The 20,353-nt window shown below is 42.0% G+C and overlaps 1 protein-coding gene across 3 annotated transcripts in view; it reads right to left on the reverse strand.

The window, feature by feature from the left end:
• The window catches only part of KIF13A (kinesin family member 13A), a 119,197-nt gene extending 99,821 nt beyond the window's left edge, over nucleotides 1-19,376 (reverse strand). For 2 of the 3 annotated variants that reach the window (XM_087764380.1, XM_087764373.1), the window contains exons 1-2: nucleotides 18,856-19,375; nucleotides 18,447-18,537 (exon numbers count right to left, since the gene is read on the reverse strand). In XM_087764380.1, coding sequence (XP_087620506.1) covers nucleotides 18,447-18,537; nucleotides 18,856-18,910 — 146 coding nt within the window. In that variant the 5' untranslated portion in view covers nucleotides 18,911-19,375. Of the gene's footprint in view, nucleotides 1-18,446; nucleotides 18,538-18,855 lie in introns of all 3 variants that reach the window. The other variant, XM_087764395.1, reaches the window with a different exon arrangement.
• Between the last annotated feature and the right edge of the window lie 977 nt (nucleotides 19,377-20,353).

Genomic DNA, 20,353 nt, shown 5'->3' on the forward strand with positions numbered 1-20,353 from the left:
CCAACTCAAGGAATTCACCAGCACTGCACCTCACATGAACTATGTAGAAAAAGGTATCATTCAGAAGGAATAGGTAAAACTTTTGCTAAAAGTAATGCTGTTTTTCAATTTTCTTCATGTATTTCTATTTAGTAACCCATACCTCATGCATCACGTTAGGTTTGTCAGCATTTTGTTCCCCCTTCACAACCGATTTGTAAGGTTAATACTGCACAGGAACAACTGGAATATATAGTAGGGAAGTGAAAAATTTCCTAAACGTGGTAAAGACACTAATCAGTAAAGATCTTTCAGCCTTTGAAAACATGCCACAAACCAAAAGCAAGGGTCAGATTGTGTGCTTTTTATTAAATGAAAGTTAAACTAATATTGACTCTTCTCTATCTTCATTTTTTAAAGGTTTTCCTTTTCCTATTATGAAATCAGAATGGTTTTACTAGTTTTTAATACACTAACAATTATAAGACAGTACAGTTAAATACAGGGATTTTTTTGTGGCTAGGTTTAAGAATCTATGTTGATAAAGATACTAAAGAGCCACCTCATCTGATTTTATAACTTCCAATTATCACAAACATTTACGTCTAAGCTACTACATCAAACTGTCTGATAAATCTGCACTGAAATTAAGGACTGACCTCTCCCATGGTGATCCATTGCAATGCCTTCTAAAAATGCATCTTCCCTACCCCCCTAAAATATTCCTAACACCGCAAACAAATGTCAGTTAAAACTTATGTGCTTGATGGCTCTTTCTACGTGCCTTGCCAACAGAGGTGCAGTGCAGTTTGAAAACCAGTAGCGTACCTTATTTTGTAGGTATGGAAACTGAAGGAAGGCAACACCACTACCAGAGGACTAATCAAGCTTGCCAGCTTTCATTCATAGATTCCCTAATGCTCAACTTAAATGACCACGCTCCCAACACTGATACACCATAACCTGAGCAACTCCAAGAAAGACAGATAGCAGCTTTGATCTGAAGTCACTATGTCAGATTTTTATAAGACGTCAACACAAAATGTGATCAGTCAATAAAAGAGCAAAGCTGGGATTGTAACAATGGAGAACTCCAATAAAAGAGTCTAATATTAAATCTCTGTGTCATGATTTGGGGAGCTCTCATGATCATCTTATAAAATAGGAAGCCGCATGAACTACAGACATCCAAAACCAGTCAACAGAAACGGGTGAGGAGGAGGAAGCCTCCCTTTTACACAAATTTAAAGATTTAACACTAGGCAAACCTAGTGCTCAGTGCATAAACTGCCTTCAAAGAATATTTCCTTCACAGATTTTATCTCTGCATAATTTATTTTATGTTGTATAGTAATGGTTGTAAACAGCCATTAATTCTCTGTATCTCAATATTATGAATAAGCTCAGACTTAATGAAGTTAGCAAGAATCAGCTGAACCACAGTAGCTGGAAACAGCAATTGCAAGGTAGCAAAGTTTGCCTGGCCCACAGACACTTAAGACAGCTCACACACACATGTGGAATTTTTGCTTTTGGTTGGTTTGTTGTTTTTTATTTGGTCTTGTTTTGTTTTGTTTTTTGTTGGTTTTGTTCTTTTGTTTTTAATTTTTTGCTACTTGCTCCTTTTGGCAGCTTTACATTTTAAGTTTAGCACTGATGCATAAAATAGCTTGGAGGCCCAGGCTTCCTTCCAGTCATGTGTAAATTAAAAATCTACAGCTGTATAATCAAAATTAGCTGTTATCTATTCCCTGAAAAAGCTGTTATTTTATACTCATTACTATTAACATGTTGCAGTAAGAAGAATGTCAGGAAAATACCTTATTGGATAGCTGATCCACGCCTACCAGACAAGTCTCCTGAAGCAATTTGTGAACTGAATTTATTCTGGAGCGAATAGAGTCTTTTACCTTTCCAGGTTGCTAAAAAAGAATTAAATAGATGGGATATGTTCTCCCTTGTACTCCTGCAATACATTTGGAGGAGCTACATGATGAAAGGTTCGTCATTTCATTGCCGCTTTGACCAATTATTTTAACCCCTTTGAAATGTATGTTTCATATTTCAAGGTTATGTGAAAGATATTCTAGTGTGTAAGGTATAAGTGATTAGGACAATTTTGAACACATTTTTTGTTGAATTCCAGCACTCATTCATATCTCGATCTTCTGAACTCTAATGTTCAACATGACAAAGCATCCACAATATGTTTTTCTTCCTCAGAAACAGAACTTCAGGTCAGATCTGCCATATGGGTAATTATTAGACTACAATAGACATTTTAATCATCTTACCTCTCAAAAAGAAAACCCACAGATCATAATCTGATTTGCCCTATTAATTACTTGTAACTGATGGTATCTTTACAGAATAAAGACAAATGGAATACTTTGTTCAAGGAAACGGGGAACATGATGAAAAATATCCTTCTGACAGCAAGAACATGCTCAGATCTGATTATTCTTCACCTGCCTTTGAGTTCACCAGAGAACTGAGTGCTCAGAAAAGGCAATTCTAGAAAGGGACAGAAAATAGGAGCTATTTGATGTCTCTACTTTAAAATCATTATATCAAATACTTAAAAAGTGCTGTTTTTACAGTCTTTTGAAATCAAAACTTGTATCTAACCTACAGGGATGTCTAACTTACTATTACATTTGCTTACTAAAGTCTCTGGATTCTTCTTTTTGGTTTTTGACCCGTAAACTTAACAACTCTGAAAAGAAGTATTTAAGTTTTTTAAGCCTTTGATACCAAAAACAGTTTAAAATGTAACTTTAAGAGAAGCATTAAAAAAAAATCTATTTCAGTTTTCAACTCAAGCCTGTCCCATTGCCCAAAACCCCAGCATTTCACAGAAGTGTGCCGAGCCCAACTACTTCTGTAACTCCTTTCACATGCTTCACTAAACCTCTGCTCATCAATTTATTCCATGTATTGCTCTGCATGAAAGCACAGTAATGTGCTTGAAATAGGCACCTAGCAGATGACCTTACAGATAATTTTGCTCCGAAAACTGTCTACCTGAGATCAACAACTTCTCTCTCCACAGAACTCGCCCAGTGAATTTGTAGCAACACGCTGACTTTGGTAGCAAAATTACTATTCTTGTACTCAAAGCTGCTATGGGAAAGGTTGACAGGTCCACTCCTTTCCAACACAACAACAGATGTTAAGTTCCAAGAGCAATGGTGATGGACAATACAGACACAATTAACTGACAAGAGGAAATAAGGAGATTAAGAATCTAGCCTCTAAAATTCCAGAGGGCTATAATTATTAGCAAAAATTTGATTTTGCATCTTTTCAGATCTTACCATAGTTTAAAGGCCATACTGATGAACTAAGCAACTTTGTTACCAAATTCTTGAAACAGTTTAGTCAAAGATTGCCAGTCATCATAATCACCTTCCCAAACTGACTTCCTACACTATGTAACTCTTACATTTACTGATGGCAGACATCATCACACAGGAATCTTTACAAAATACACAAGTGGAGGCATCCTGAACTCTGACCAGCAGCCTGCACAGCGTACCACTGTCAGAAAATAGTCATTTCCTTACACAATTTGTTTCTCTCCAGATACACTTTTACATTTAAAACGCGACGTGTTCAAAAAACATGCGGTATTCTCAATAGAATTTTACTCCAATAGCCCGAAGTCTATCTACAGCTCAAATATTTTAAAGATATGATAATCCTTCTTTCTTGAAAAATCATTCATTCTTATTTAAGTCCTCCCTGAATCTTTTTCCCCTCCTCGCCTTGCAGCCAATGGTCTTATCCCCTCAAAATGTTTTTTGAGCTGTGATCTCAGACTGCAGAGCCAGGTTTATATCCAGAATTCATTTTATGATCATTTGTTTACAGAGAGTGGAACACTGCTGTATTATTATACTGAAAGGCAGAAGTTGTTTGAAATATCTTCCCACTGCCATTACCTGTGAGAATTTTATCCATGTGGCAGGTTTATTGTGCAGACAAAAAGCAGATGCTGAGTCCAGCTAGGCTTTTATTAGCTCAGGCACAAAACAAAGCAAGAGAGTGGCAAAGAGACAAGCCAATGTCTAAAAATAGAGAAGGTGCATGGAGACTTTCACGTGGTGAAGAGCACCTGATTAGGTACCAAATGAACACACAGCCCCAGCCTGGCTACAGTGAGCAAAGGAGCACTCCAAGTTAAGGGAGGGAGAGTTTGAGAACATGAGAGTCTGTATCACCCTGCAGAAATTCACTGGGGTCTAGCCGAGTGTTTTAGCTCCCATTCAGCAGCAGCATGCTAAGCACAGTTGCATTGTGAAAAAAGAAAAATTATTCCCTCATAAGATTTGCCTTAATGGAGCAGAAAAAAAAACCCAACCAAACTCTAAATGAGGAAACATGGTCATCTTACAACAAAATCAAGCTGCCAGCACTGGCAAGTTTCAGAACAGGAGAGAGATATTTAACACTTAGCACACAGAAATACAAATAAAAAGCAGTTGATAACAACCACTGTCAGTGAGTACTACAAGGTAAGTTACTCAAAAGAGTGAGGCACAGAAAGCAAAGGAGCTGAGACACGAGCAACACACACATGCTACCACACCAACAGCAGACGATTAAATGTAATCAAAGCTTCCAATTTAGAATAAGCAGCAGAGTGCTGCCAGGAGTTGCTAACAGCACTCAATCTCTTTATTCTGAAACCCCATCATTTCTGCAGGTAACACTTTAAATAGTATCTTTAAAGAGCATGGCAGAATGCAGGTAGAAGGTCAGGAGGATGAAAAGAAGAAGAAAGTTAAATTGGAGAAGAACAGAGAAAGGCATAAGCTTTATCTATGGATATGCTTGCACAGAAATGGTGAGGTTTAGTATAAAGATTAGCTGTGTATGTTTAAAGAGCCCGCACGCTGATAAGTCAACCTTGGCTACTGGGCCCAGACATCTGCACGCTAACCCAGAGACTGCAGTACAGTCTGTGGCCCATGCTGGCATCTGTTCAGAGGCAGTTAAAAGGGAGATCTAGGTTTCTGCATTGGGATAAGAAGCGTGCGCAAGTCATGCTTTTCCTGGTACTGCAAATACCCATGCTTTAAATTTAACATTCAGCTCAATCAGTAAGGTCAATAGGTGTATTTAAATCAAACTGGGAGTTTTACCCCACTTTTCAGTAAAGTTTTTCAACTACTTTGTTTCTAATACCTAACGAAGTACTTTAAATTTGACTTAAAGTGTTCATACACAGCCTTGTAATTCCATTCATTACCATCTGTGTTGTTATCTGCGATCAGGTCTACTGCTCACAACGAGCATAGGCTGAAACACTCTTGACAACAAAAAACCCCAGATAAGAGAGTGTACGCTTGGGAGCATGTTGCAGACACTCCCAAACACCAAATCAACACTGTGGAGTCAATTAGTTACCTCTGTACAGCGAGCGCCTGCACTCTGAGTTTTAGGAGACGCCCATCAGCTTGGCCTCATGACCTGAACACGCGCTCATCCTGCACCGCATCTGACCTAGTGAGACAGTAGTGGACGCCCACACCCACCTACTTTTTGCCCTTCCCGATCACTGGCATTGCTCTTGACTCCGTCACCGCCACCTCCTCCCATTTCCAAGTTCACGAGGACAGCCACGAACACCAGGTACAGCACAGGCTAACGAAGCCTTGGTGAACACCCGGTATTTCCACTGTGCAAGCAGGCTGTGGGAGTCCAGCGTTGAGACTTCTGACCTAATTCTGCATGGGAGGAGGTGAGGCCCTGCAAAGCTTATCAGCTAAACCTCCACGACACTGAGACGCAATTCTTCTGTTTCAGGAGCTGCAACTCAGCTAATTATCGCTGTCATAAATAACCCACAGCCTAAATGACCTACCTAGAGATCTGCCTGCATAGCGAATAGAGTTACACAAAACAAGCTAGAAGAAAAAGTAGAATTACATGTGGTCTCTCAAAAAGTTGACAAAAAACCTTAGAAGAGAATGAGAAGTCATCTATTAGGGAAGAAAGACTCAGTCTGAAACACCATGAAAAGTCATATGAAAGGGTACACAGGTTCCAAACTCTGACAAGCATTACATTAATTAGCAATTCAAGAAGGCAAATACTACTGAGGTCGGCAGTTTTTGGTTAGTAATATTAGGATAAGAATGTGAAGGAGCAAAGTAGATGAGCAGCAATACTGAAAACAAAATTCATGTTTGACAAATACAGAATAAAGTTCAAAATTATTCACAAAGTTTATCACATTAATTTTTCAGTGTAGCCTTCCCACTTTGACCATCATTACTAATATTTTAAATAGAAGTCAGCAGCAGCACTCAATTCTGAACCATTTTCAATGTAATAAGGAGCCAAATGTTTCCTTTTTGCTTAAACAGCCATTCTACTCCAAAAACGGCTAAAAGTGATGTTGTTTGATTAGTAACTCCAGACCAGTTCAATTTATTTTCATCTACTACATCTGCAAACTGAGACATGAGTAGAAGGACCTGCTACAAGAGAAGCCGCAGCTAAGGCAAGCATCCCATTTCAAATGCTCTTAGATAAACAGTACTGGGGCAAAGAAGTGACCTGCCTCATGTGCAGGAACAGCTATAGCGAGAGAACAACAACAACAAAAAAAGTAACACGATTTTTAAAAGAATCATGAATTACCCAATCTAGAACTTTAAGACAAAAACAACAACCAAAACCACATACCACCCTTTGCTCCTTCCATTTAGAGCAAAAGTTCTGTAGGGAATCTATAACTTGCCTTCTATTTTGGATGCAAAGCAGAATGATAATTATGAAAGTATTTCAAGTACAAAGCTTCTCCACTATTATTTGGAAACAACGTGCAAGTTTCCTAGTCTAATCAAACACTCACCTTGAGCTCACCGAACTCTGGTATTGCTCATTACAGCTACCAGTCAACATATTGTCAGACTCCTAAATGTTTCTTGAAAACAAGAAAATGAGCTAATGTAGTTTTTCTTTTCCTACGTAACAACTGCACGGCATCATTAGTATTTCTATTTTCTCTCATTTATATACACTGCTGATGAAAAATTCCTCCCTCAAAATTCAGTTCTGCAATTCCATTTTATAATATCTCATTTCAAAGTCCGCAGACAGAGACCTAGCATTTACTTTCCCTTTTTAATCACAGCAAAGGCAAGCAGGCAAGAGGTCACTTACGTGACTCATTCGCCCTCATCTTTTCTGAACCATGATGAAGATGCAGATACCATAAGCGTTTAAACTGTGAGATACTCCAGAAGACATCCTACAACACCCTTCCTGACAAAGGACGACAGATTGAGTTGGTTTGGAGAGATTTTTATAAAACTCATTTTACACCTTGGTCATGTGAGTGCAAGAGTATTTTCAAAGTCTATTTGATCAATCTTGCACATAAGCTGTTGCTTTCTTCCTTATTCAGGTAAGAAGTTCTCAAATAGCAACCAATAATATGGGTCAGACCATGCACCAGAAGAACCATAATTCAGAAAACACATGTACATTGCAAAACACGAGGGGCATTCAGTCAGCCCAATGCTGCAGATCTGCATTTCTGGGTTTAAACTAGTACAAAGTTGCAAGATGCCATTCTGAAATTCCAAATAAAGGTACACCACGGTCCTTGAAGGATATGCAAAGCTTCTACCTGTAAGTGTAGATGGCAGTAAGGATAGATTACACTAAGGGCACAAAGCTTGCATACTATTAGTATTTCTGGAAAAAAGCTTCCCATCGCCACATTCACATCTGCAAAACTGAGACTTCAAAAACTACTTGAGAGCATGTAGGCTGCCCCAAAGAGCAATTAAACAAGAGAGGAGAGATTAGACTGCTGCCTATCCAGGTTCAGTATTCATCCACTATGCCCTGTTGAGCACCTGAAAACAACTTGCAAGAGCTAACTTCTAACTTTCACCATGGGGAAGCGAGACATCCCCCTCCTTCAGTACACAGTACTTCTGACAGTAAGGGGGAATCCAACCATGGAACTGGGATGCTGAGAGGGACAGAACATCTACTGAATTTATTAAAAAAAATTCAAGATACTGTTCCATTGAAAGAGACCTTAAGAGAACACTTACATGTTGCATCTTCATACACACTTTCATTGTCCTTTTGATGGACACACAAGTGTTTCCAAGTGGAATATTTCACAGCCAATTTACACAGATTCTCAATCACGACAAATGTTTAATATAATAAACAGTAAAAATTCAGTCTTAAAATATGTGTTACAACTATGCAATGAAAATTAGGAATATGGCATGAACTTAGCTGCAATGTTATAAACACCTCAAACAATAAACATACTAAGGACTTGGAAGCTCCTGACAAGGCAACTACAGGGCAAGCTGTCCAGTGTTCAATCGTCTGTTTACAAGAACTGATTTTCCTTTTTGTTTTCAACTTGGATCTCAACCAGAACACACAAGACGACTGTAGTACCACCCCAGTGAATGGCGGTTTCTCATTCGCATTTTCAGTAGGATGGAAAAAAGCTTATTGGATGCTGTTGGGTTTTGCTGTTTGCTTGTTTTGTCTTCCTCCAACGTGTGCTTTGAGGAGTTTCATCATGTTGTTGGGTATCCATTTCCGTACCTCTCTTTTGCCTTTCGTTATCCTTCCAGTCCTGGTCCCCAAGTATCCTTTCCCTGTATTCCACCATGTCAGCAACAAATCCATTAACAAGCCATCTTTTGCGTTTCCTTGTGCGTCAGTTTCTCTGTAGACACTGAAGCAGCATTTCTCAAGGGCACTCCAATCAAGAATGCAGGTACAAGGATTAGATTAACACCAGAAGAATGAGAACTATTCAAAACTTTCTTCTTTTTAAAGGTAATGGGCAGTGCGGAAAATACCAGATTGTTTTTCTAGACAGTTTGTTTCAGAATAGCATATCCGCTGTGGTCACGGTAAGAAGCTGCAAGACAGCAAAACCTGAGGGCTGGGATGATGTTCCATGATACACTTCTAACACCACCTTCAGAACCATCTTTTTTATCCCAATACAGTACAACGGCAAAGTGCAGGAAGACCGCAACTGGTTTCTGCTCTTACTCCCTGCAAAGTTCAGATAACTGCAAAGTTCTCTTTAAAAAACATACTCAAACTCAATTACTTCTTGCTGAGCATTCACAGGATACATAAGTAATGTATTCATGTCTTCAGCTGCCTATAGTGAATACAGAAACATTCTTTATTTTACCAAATGGCCAATTTGTTTCAGCCTGATTTTATTAGATAAAGTTATCTGAAAACACATTTCAAGTCTAAAGGAAATTTAGAAACATCTCAAAATAGGGAATGACAACATGGTATGACAGGAAGGAAAAAATACCAAAAAATATCAAAAGGCTTTGGACTTGCATCATTCAGGGAGGTGGCACTACTGAGCCAAAACAAGTCTGGAGAGCTGCAGACTTACATCACATTGCATACATAGAAAACTCACATCGACAGATGCTGACAAAGAAACTTTCCAAAGCAGACCAGGATGCTGCTCATTCAGGGCTGTAAAGCAGCTTTGCCAGTAGAAAACTTCCACCAGCTCTGAGCCTCCACTGGAATGCTCTGTTGACTTATCTTTAGCAAAAGCTCATCTACTGTAAAACAAGCCTTGGCTTTTGAATGACAAAATAAATTTGAAGTAAAAAAATCAACAAAATAAGAACTCTGAAGTATTAAAAATTACATTGCAGCTAGTGCCAGTCACTGTACAAATCCATTCATTTTGCAGATAAACTTCCCCTTCCACCTCACCCAATTCTTTTTCATTCAACTGTGAAAGAATCAAATTTGTGAAAGGCCTTCTCAGCTACACTGCACATGATTTTAATCGAAGTCAGATGAGAAGTGGAAACCACGTGGGAAGAAGTATCAAGTACTTCAGTTTCTTATCTAAGATCTGCTGCTCCTTGTCATCATATAAGAAATATTAAGCAAAACAGACAGCTCCACATACTTGTATTTAATGTTAAAAAATTATTCCAGTAGCTCAAGAGATAGATTCAGAATTTTGAAGCCTTACACTAGAAGAAGAAAATTTAATCTAGCCTGGAGGCTTTTGAACACTACTTACTTGGGATTGACATTTATGTTTAAAAAGAGACTGTGGAATAAACTAAGAAAATGTAAGCTCAATAAACAGGATACGATGTACATTTTTTCATTTTATTTGCAAGTCTAAAATATCCTATAATACAAAAAAAATCAGAACAAATATTTAAGCGTTGACAGTTTCAGCAATGTTTTTAAAACAAAGCATCAAATTGCTTTCTAGAAAGTTTACAGTTAACAATGCATCCTGGTAGTTTTTTAAACACATTGAACAGTATCTTCATAAACACATGCAGAGATAAGCATGCCATTCCAGCCACAGCAGCTGCTTTGATTCATGTTTATGAAATGCTTAAAATTCTTGGAATATACATACACTGCAAAAAGAAGATGCAGTGACGCCACGAATCTCAAAGCAAGCCAGTACTAGCCTACTATCGATGCTGTTACTGAACATGGAGAGGCAGCAGCATGGGCTTGGCGTGGGCTCGCACCTAGGAAACAGACCGTTAAGTACGTCTCCTGTTGCTAGCGCACAGCGAGCCTCTTTGACGTATCATCAGCATCATCATTAACCATGACAGTTACCATGCACTAACACAAGCACACAGCAATGTTTCAGACACACCTTTCCACTGCTGTGCTGACTGGTATACCTCAAAATAAGTACTGTACCATTAATAGGCACCAAAATATATTCATGGCTTAATCTGTCAAAAGAATAATTGTGGTATAAATCTTTGCCCTAAGTTATAGCACTTAAATAGCAAATAAGCTATTACAGGATGATAAATCATTAGTGACTATAAGGGGCTGTTACCATATAGATTTCCCTACAGTGATCTATGTGAAATGAAACAAAATATTCAGATTACCTCCCACTGAAAAAGTTGCACCTTACAAGTCACTAACTTCACATTATCCGAAGAAGATGTACATGTATTTGGTAAGCATTTACATGCTTGAGGATATCTCTATTTAGAATGTAACAAAATGCCAAATAAAGGTTGTGGCTGATGACTAAGGAATGCATTAGCTCAGGATACGGTTATGAATTTCATCAGATGTTTTGGTGACTGAGGGTTGGTTTTTTTAATTATTATTTTTAGATTAAGAGGCAACTATCAAAAATAAAGGCCAGAACTGCAGAAGTTAATTAACACTAACAAAGCACAACAGCATCAGAAAACTATTCATTCCCTTTTCCCCAAAAACAAGAAATGACATAAAGGGACATCCTCCCATGGCATTGAAAACAGCTTGTGTAACTCCTGCTCTTCACCGACATGGATATCTTGAGCTCACGTCATTGATTTTCAATTCCCGTCAGCAATGCATTTTTCTGACTGACCTTCATACAGCAAATTTTCAGTCTGCTTGTTGTTAATTTACCGAGCTCCTCCCTCAGCTCCCAGTGAACACCCATCACATGCCACAGAAGGATCGTAAAGACACACAAGCAGCTCAAGCTCCAGCAGATCTCAAACTGATGACCAATTTCATATCAACATACAAAGTCAGGTACTGAGTGAACAAGCTTATATCCCTTCTACTGTCTCTTGTAAAAAGACACACCAGCAACATCACTTCCAGGCAACAGCATGACTGTTTTAGTTAACTTGGTGTTGCGGGTCTCAAGTTAACTTGACACCGAGTCCTGCGGTGCACATCATTGCACAGCAGGGGCCTCTTCTTTGTAGGCTGCACTTACTGAAGATGTAAAATTCACTGTCTCCAGCCAACACCTTCACACTTCCTCAAAGAGCCGTCTCCACACTCTGCCGCTGGTAACAGACATCCTCACAAAACACAAGGAACCAAGCAATCAGAGAAGTTATTCAGTTAAGCAACAGCATCTGCACAGCATTGCTGCAGCAGCTGGCATTTCGCTATAGTAGGCAGCAATTGTTTCCATTAATAGATTCAACCCATGCCCAGGGCGGGCCAAATAAGCAAAGACACTGTACTACTTTCCCACCATTAAGGACAGCCTGTCCATGCAAGAGACACCGGCAACACAGCCAGAGGCAGCTACTGCTACTCAATCTGCACCCAAGCGTAGAGTGAAGCACTTCAAATCTGGTAACGTCTCAAACACAACAGCAACAAGTGCGTTTGTCAATTTAAAGATTTAGCTCTAACCTTATTACTGGAAGTAGCACCGTGTTGACTCCCTCAACCACAGATGCCTGCCTGCACATGCTGTGCTGCAGGCCTGAGACCAAGAAGGGGTTCGCTGTATCCCTAAAACCTTGTACCAAGATTCGCACCCCAGCTCTGCGCGATGCACAGACACGCACAGCAGGGCAGCTGGTGTGCGCCGCTTCTCTCTGAGCTCAGGTTCTGCAGAACAGGGACTTCTTAAGCACTTCCTGAAGTATTCTGAATGTAGCCCACACCTGGGTCACTGCAATGTTTACAAATATCATTTAACTTTAATTTTTTAAACTATTAAATTACAGTGAATCTAATTACTACACACACATTTAATAAACCTACCAGATGCACAACAGAGCAAAGATAATCTTGTTTTCAAAACAAGAAAGCTGTCTCTACTATTTAGACTAAGGGGGCAAAGGAGGTGAAAATAAAGCTTTTCCTTTAGTCCTGATCTCCCCAAAGAAGAGGACAAAAGAAAATTCCATTTTAAAAGAGCTGCACATTTTTAAAATTCATAATTCATTTCAATAAACAACTTATTCAAGGTGTATTGACTAGTAATCCATATATCAAAAAACACCTCTGTCTGCAGTAATAGGCAAGCGAATGCATACCTGTCTCTTCTAAACACAGGCGCTAAGCATGTCTAAAGGCCTACTAATCTTTTTAACCAATCTTTTCATGTTCCACAGTGTGGGCATTTCTAACATCATAAAACAGAAAAACTGGACAAGTTCAAAGCTGAACCTCATTTTACTGTGTTCTCCTCAGAAATATTTGAACATAATACTCAGTAGTCCAAAAGCAGAGAACGGCTACAAAGCAATGATTGCCTAAACATGGTAATACCAAGCACAATTTTCCTTCTCTTCAAACACTTTATCTATTTTTGTTCTGAAATACTGCCAGCTAAGTACTACTAGCTGCTTATCCACAATCCCAACAGCCTCCAGTGGTAGTTTCCTCTAGCAATGCCATTTAAAGACCAAAGCACAAGGTCCTAACAGCTGTCTGGATCTTATAAACATGGTAAAATAATGGATGTTGCATTTACTCACAGTTCAGGCTACCTCAGGAAGAACCAAGAGCCATCCCACAAACTTGTAATCCACAATACTGTGTGTTTCATTTTGTTTCAAATTACATGGAATTTAAGAACAGCGATTTCAAGGAACTGCATCTAGTGTCCCATCTGAGGCATGAATGAATTAAAGCAATGCAAAAAACAGCTCCAAAATGCCATTTTCCAACCACACACTTCATAATTCAAATACAGCTCTTCTGTAAAGGTTCAAAGCTAACAGTTCACATCCTGAACATTGATGTCTAACAGGAAAGTTAACAGAAGAGGTCAAAATCAGATTACTTTTACAATTTCCTGCAGACAAAAAGTTGCTGCCTGCTATGATTTTATGATCTACCTCAGACAGGTGCTAATTTCAAGTATACACATCAAAGACATGATATCGTTGATCATTCCTTCAGATATGGAAATAATTAGCAGCAGTCCTATTTCAGCTTCCACAAGTTTCAGTTTAAAAACGCGACCATTACCAGAAACGCGCATCCTCTCCCTACAACAGCGCTCTTCTCTCATCTCTCATGTTATTCAAAGCAACGTATCAAAACAGATGAAGTGCCACAACCACCACATGTAGGACTATGTACTAAAGACCATCCAAAATCCTGTTTCCTCCAAGGCAGGGGGAGCAATAGCTCTTTTCTGGAAACAGGAGTCTTACGACAAGCTGCCTAGGGATGAAATCTGTGCTTCAGATATTCATCTTTGAAAGTATCATGACCTACAAAAACTAGATAGACACACATACACGCATCTGTTCCTAGCTATTTGTTTTATTAAAGACCTTAAACCTACTCAAAAAAGCCCCCATATATTCTGGAATCTTTAGTAATTTAGAGCAATAAGAAGAGTTTTACCTACGTAGAATTGGGCCTTGGTGCTACTTGTCTGTTACCAAAATGAGGATGGAAGAGAGAGTAAGCAAGTCATAAAATGTTTTTTCTTAAAAAAAAGAGTTAAGCCAGGCAAGAAAGATACTTTTGGAGAAAAGTGGTAATTTTAAGTTCAGCTGCACACACTGATGATTTCTTTCTTATTTTCTGCCCCGAGATTTTTAATAAGGCAAAGTTTGCACAAAGCTGCTGTGCTCTAATGGAATAAATTGCCCAACAGATGAATTTTTGTTGCAGTCAAAACTACAGTTGAAATAGTATTTCAGTTCTACTGTCTCCATAGTTCCTTGTTTATTTCTGTCAAGACAAATATTTTGCTTACTAAAGGAAAAATCATGTCATGAAGAACTGTTGTCAGGGAACCAAAATAAAACTTTTCTTTTCAGACCATATGCATTAAAAAGCGTAGCTGAAAGGAAAGGTTGGAGGAAAGCATATTTTAACAATCAGAAGCGGAGGAGGAACCTGGCAAAACCTAATTTGTCCTACTAAAAAATAACATCCCTAACGTAAAGTCAAATCTTTCATAAACCTAGAGAGAGGTGTGAAATTTCCATTGTAAAAAATTACTCAAATATTTTGAAGGATTGTGTGTAATTCCATACTCTAATTATCTCGTAGTTACATTTTAATACTGTACCTTATTGCCAACAACCAAATACAAACATTTATAGCAAGACAGTAGGATGTATACAATTGGCTTTGAAACGTAATACCCATTTCTAAAAGACTGTGAGTTAGAACAATTTTTTCAGGAAGAGTGTACTTTGAGAAAGGAAATTCAGATTCCCAGGTGAAGACAGAAAAAAAATCAGAGGGTTCCCAGAAAGACAAGATTTTCTTCTGGGGAAGAAAGGGAAATCTATAGTGGTTTTGGGAGGAAATGGATGAGAGAGGTAGCTGAAACGACACACAAGCACACTTAGGCAGCTATAAAGGAAAGCACCGCTACTCATAACAGTAAAACAAGGGTTAAAGGTATGAAGTCCAACAACCAACTTACAAAAACTTTGCCAGCACTGGAGATTATACCTGATACCAGCTAATGAAAACCATTCCTTTCTGAACTCTGTCTCCTACTATTTCAGTCGATAAAGATTTTCCTGTGCCCTTCAGGCTCAGACTGTTCAGTTTTACTACGTTCTGGTTTTCCTCTTTTGTTAGTTTAGAACGCTAAAAGTCCTGTGTCTGTGGGGAACGGCAGGTCTGCTGCTTATAAAAAACCAGAACACTTGTATTTAATAACAATTACTGGTTTGTAGCTGTGTTTGTTAAGGTGCAGATGCTGTGTTGCCTAGCAGTTAGAAGATGGAGTCAGAACCTTGTTCTAATTTATGGTTATCACTTATTGCTTTACCTCCAATACAACAGCGGAAGTTGGACAAATGACAGCACTGCCAGAGATTTTAAGCTTTTTTCACCACTTGTAAAACTATCATTACTTGCCCATCTAAAATGTTCGAGAAATATCCGTAATAAAACCTAGAGATTGATTAACAGCATGCATCTGAACTTAGATTTAACTCAAAAACTCCGTACAGAATAGGCAAAGCTAGTAAAATTTGACCTTCCTAGCCATGGATATTCTTCTGAGAGCAAATTTTATATTATTATAATTATTAGAGAGTTATCTGATTTTACTTTAGAAAATTCTGTCAATACCTTTAAAATTATAACTAAGAGAACAAAGCAAATAAAAAGCATGGTCCTGAATTCCACCCCCACACCCTATAGTCTCATGGCCTCAGCTCAATTAAGAAAAGCAGCCCCAGAAACCAAATTTGCTTTAGAAGGCTACTTATTCTTATTCCGAAGTGCAGTACAAACTTGTACTTCCATTCAGCTAGAAATGGGAAATTTCCATATAAAAAGATAAAATGTAAAAAGGGAAAGGTAAGACTAAACAGAATATTAAAACAATGCAATATAGCAGAGAAAGACCAATTAATCACCCTAACAAGTGAAATCATTTTTGCAATGACATGATTGCTCTGAAAGAAAAATCCAGTTGAGCTATATAAAAACACGCCACACAAAGAAAACCAAAAATCCATTTGACATCTCTAACCCTGCCAAAGCATCAATCCAAGTACAAGCAGCAACTACTCAGCAATTCAGAGCCAGTTTACACAGACATTTTACGGTGCGTACACATAGAAGAACAGAATTTGTTCTTCATCATGAGAAATTAAAACTATTTGTCTTGAGTAAAAAAATAGAAATCAACAGTTTAGCACCAAAGAAAATGTAAGGACCTTCGCAAGGCACTAGAAAGTCTATTAGGCATCTCAACAGGTTACATGCAACATCTGCCATTTAGAAGGCACCCAAGCTATATGCTTGCACTAGCGTTGAGTTACTTCTGATCAGTATTTCTCACTGGTATTTCCAATCCACTCACATCAGGCAGTTGCTTCAAACATGTAAGTCACACATGGAACAGCTGGCCAAATTCCAGCCTCACAGTGGGCTGCAAGCAGGACAGCTATCACCTGCCAACACAGCCCTCGACGGTGAGGTCGCACACAAGCGTCACAGCTCACCCATAAGGCTCTATGCCCACAACCAGAAGCCAGTTCCAACCAAGTAAGAGAATTTATACACGTTACAGGTATTAAAGCCAGATAAACACAAGCCACACAAGCTCTCAAAGACAGAGAGTCACTGCACAGTCTCACTGAATACCTGCAGGCCAATGTGCACAAGACGCAAATTTCACACGTTACAGGCTCTTCATTAAACCATCTGGCCCTTAGGCTCTTTAGCCTCTTGAAATAACGACTTTTAAATCTTAATTCTGTTCTTGCTTTGTAAACTGTATTTGTATTTCATGTCTTATACCTGTCACATCCACTCACTTCAAAGAGTTAACATTATTCTTATTATAGCAGTGTTATGACAGAGGCCATATATACACTTCAATAAACAGGAGGAAAAAAACCCTCATACTTTCTAAAATGGAATAGTCTCAAGAAAAACAAGATTTCCATTTTACAGATGGGATGCTAAGACCCACAGAGGCAGCATGACTTGTAGAAGATCACACAAAAATCTGTGAAAGGGGCAGGAAACAAGCACAGATCTTTCAAGACCCAGGCCAGCACATTAGCCACAACAATGGTTCTGAAGACAATATAGGTTGGATTTAAACTAAATTGGTGTGATTACGGCTATACTCCAGTATGTGGATTAACACGAGAAGCACCTTCACATCTTGGACATGTAAAAATAGAAAAGGTCTCAACCTTTTCTGCTGGAGAACTATAAAAGCGTGACGTACCACCTTTGAAAAAACCCCATGGTGTCACACTACAGTTTCTTCATAACTACTATGAACTCGATCAAAAATATTCTTAATAAAACCTTGAGTAGTAGGAATGTGTTCAGATAAAAATCTATAACCGTGCAAATGATTTCACACTCCTCGGCATTAAATACATTTAACAGATCAACTCAAGTTGAGCAGTCAACAGGTAACTGAAGAGATAAGCATACAACATAACTATTCCCTTTGCACCTCCCTGTCTTTCCCCACACTCCCACAAAGGAAAGAAATCTTTTCCTGTTCTGATCTATTTTTACAGTCTAGTGCATTAGTATTTTGCATTATTTGCAAGGGTATTCTTTACTGGGGCATCACAACTAAATGCCAGATTTCAAAATTATTTTAGCATATTCTCATAGGCTACTTCACAGAACAACACTGAAATAATAAACGATCTAGAAATTACAGCCTTTCCAACGCAAATACGTTAAAACCTAGTAAACAAACTTAAAAAAAAAAAGTACCATCACTAGCCTAAAATTCAGATTCTGCGTCTTATTCCCCCACAGGTTACATCAAGTTCTTAGCAGCCTGCACTCAAGGGAAATTTCTGAAAGCAGCATGCACAGCCAGTTTAAGTCCGTACCTAATCGACAGCTTATTTTTTTGAGCAGTTAATCAAGAATCAGCTTTTAAGCCTGGGAGGCCGGTCGGAACCTCCTCTCTCCACATCCCGATCTGGGTACCTTCGACTCCACTCAGGAAGCCAAAAGAGGAAGGTCTGGCCCTTACTTCCCAGGGACGCAAGCCCAAGGCGGCAATCCCTGGCCGGAGCTCGCCCTCGCCCGCTTCCCCCCTGCCCGCTCCTCGCCGCCGCAGCCCCGAAAGGCACCGAGCGAGACCCTCCGGACCCCGCCGCCCCCCTCGCAACGCCAGGCGAAGCGCCTGCGAGGCTGAGGCAGGGCAACCGGGGCCGGGTCTTTATTTAGGGCACGGCGCCTTGGGTTTTTACCTTTCTCCCTGCTTGGTGTTGGAAGGCGGAGGGTGAAGCACAGTCTGGTTCCCTTCCATCTCCACGATGCACTTGGTATTCAGGTCCAGCTCTGCAAGGCGACACGGCGGGGGGCTGTACCCAGGGCGGGAGCGCCCCCCCTTCCCCCGGCACGCCGGGGCAGCTCGCCCCCCGCCGGCTCCCCCTCGGCGGGGGCAGGCTCCCCGCCCTGCCTGAGCGAGGGGCGGCGGGGGGTGCGTGCGAGGGGGCCTACCCTCCCGCCGGCCCGGGGGAGCAGCCGGGGGCGCGGGGGGACGCCGCGCCCGCCTCAGGCGCGCCCCGGTGCCGCCCCCTCCCCACACCCCCCCGGCCGCCTCCGCGCCCCGAGACCCCGCCGCCGCCGCCTTCCCCAGCGCCGCCCGCCGGTTACCTCTCCTGTTCATCGGCCGGACCCTGACGGCAACTTTCACCTTGGTGTCCGACATCTTTCCCCCCCCCCTCTCGGGAGCGGCGGGCGGCCCCGCTCAGCGGCGGCTCGCGGCCTCGCAGCGCCGCGCAGAGCGACACGGCGGAGCGCCAACGTCCATGCCGGGCCGGGGCGAGGGCGGGGGGCCGGGGCAGGCGGGGAAGGCGAGAGGCGGCGAGGGAGGGAGGGAGGGAGAGGAGGAGGGTCCGGCGCCGGGGAGGGCGGTGGTGGCGCAGCCCCAGTCGCCTCCCTGCTCAGCCGCGGTCCGCACCGGCTCTGGCGCGGGCTGCCGACGGCCTCGTTTGCATAACTGCTGCCGCCGCCGCCGCGCCTGCCGCCGCCTCCCCGCCAATCCCAAACGCCATCTTCCGCCTCCTCCCGCCGCGCCGCCGGGATTGCGGCGCCCAGGCAAGCGGCGAGGGGGCAGAGAAAGGCCGGGGCGCCGGAAAGGAACGTAAACACCCGAGCGCCTTCGGAAGGGGGCGGGGTGGGGGGGCAGACGACTCCCCACCCTCCTCGGGCGGCCGCTTCCGCCGAGCGAGCATGCGCGCGGGGCCGCGCCTCGCAGTGGCGGTGAGGGCGGGAAGGTGGCGCTGCCGCCCTCCCCCGCGCATGCGTGCAGCGGGCCGGGGAAGCCGGGCCCGGCGCTGTGCCCTGGCGCTGCCTGCCCGGGCCTGGCGGGGGGGCTGCTGGGGGGCGAGGGCCTGACCTGGGGCCCGCCGAGGCGGCAGCGGGGCTGCTGAGGGGTTGTCCCTGTCCCTCTGCCCTCAGGGCCTTCCCGGCAGCCTCCGCCATGCTTTGTGCAGATGTATGCTGTCACCACAACCCCGCTGGCTTGTCCGGCTGGACACCAAGTTCCCTTGTGGCGAGGAAAGGCCACAAAGAAAAGCCCGCAAACTGCCTCGAGCTAAGCGTCCTGGCGCTCGGGGATTTTTTTTTTTTTTGACAAAAGACGCGCAACGCTCGATTAGAAAATACCGACCTGCCTGGCACGGTCGTGGCGCTGGCACGGGTGACCTGGGTGCTGCGCCTCCAGGTGACGGAGCACCGAGCCCTGCCCCAGCCCCAGCCCCAGCCCGCGCTTCCCCTCCTGGGAAGAGGGCTGCCCGCACGGCGCTGAGGCCGCTCGTGCCGTACTGCTTTCCCAGGCGGTGACGGGCCGCCGTCGACACGTGCCTGCCCAAAGGCCACGGGACAGCGTTGTTTCCATCTACGAGCAGCGCGTTCAGCGTCGGGGCAAAGCGTTACAAACAGCAGCGCATTACCCCAGCAACCACGAGCTCCAAGGGTGCGAGATTTGGCTTTCCGAGCCGAGAAAGATTTTTAGTTAACACTGCAGTAGGCTTATGATCTCAGGATAGCCTTCTTTTTGAAGTGTCCTGTTAAAACTTTTTCTCCCCAGAAGTGTTTCCTTAGCTTCAGTAAAATATCTTCCACAGAATCAATCTTTATCATCGATGCA

This window comes from Nipponia nippon, unplaced genomic scaffold (assembly GCF_047370975.1).
Source record: "Nipponia nippon isolate SJK-2023a ecotype South Korea unplaced genomic scaffold, ASM4737097v1 scaffold_1, whole genome shotgun sequence".
Taxonomy (NCBI): Eukaryota; Metazoa; Chordata; class Aves; order Pelecaniformes; family Threskiornithidae; genus Nipponia; species Nipponia nippon.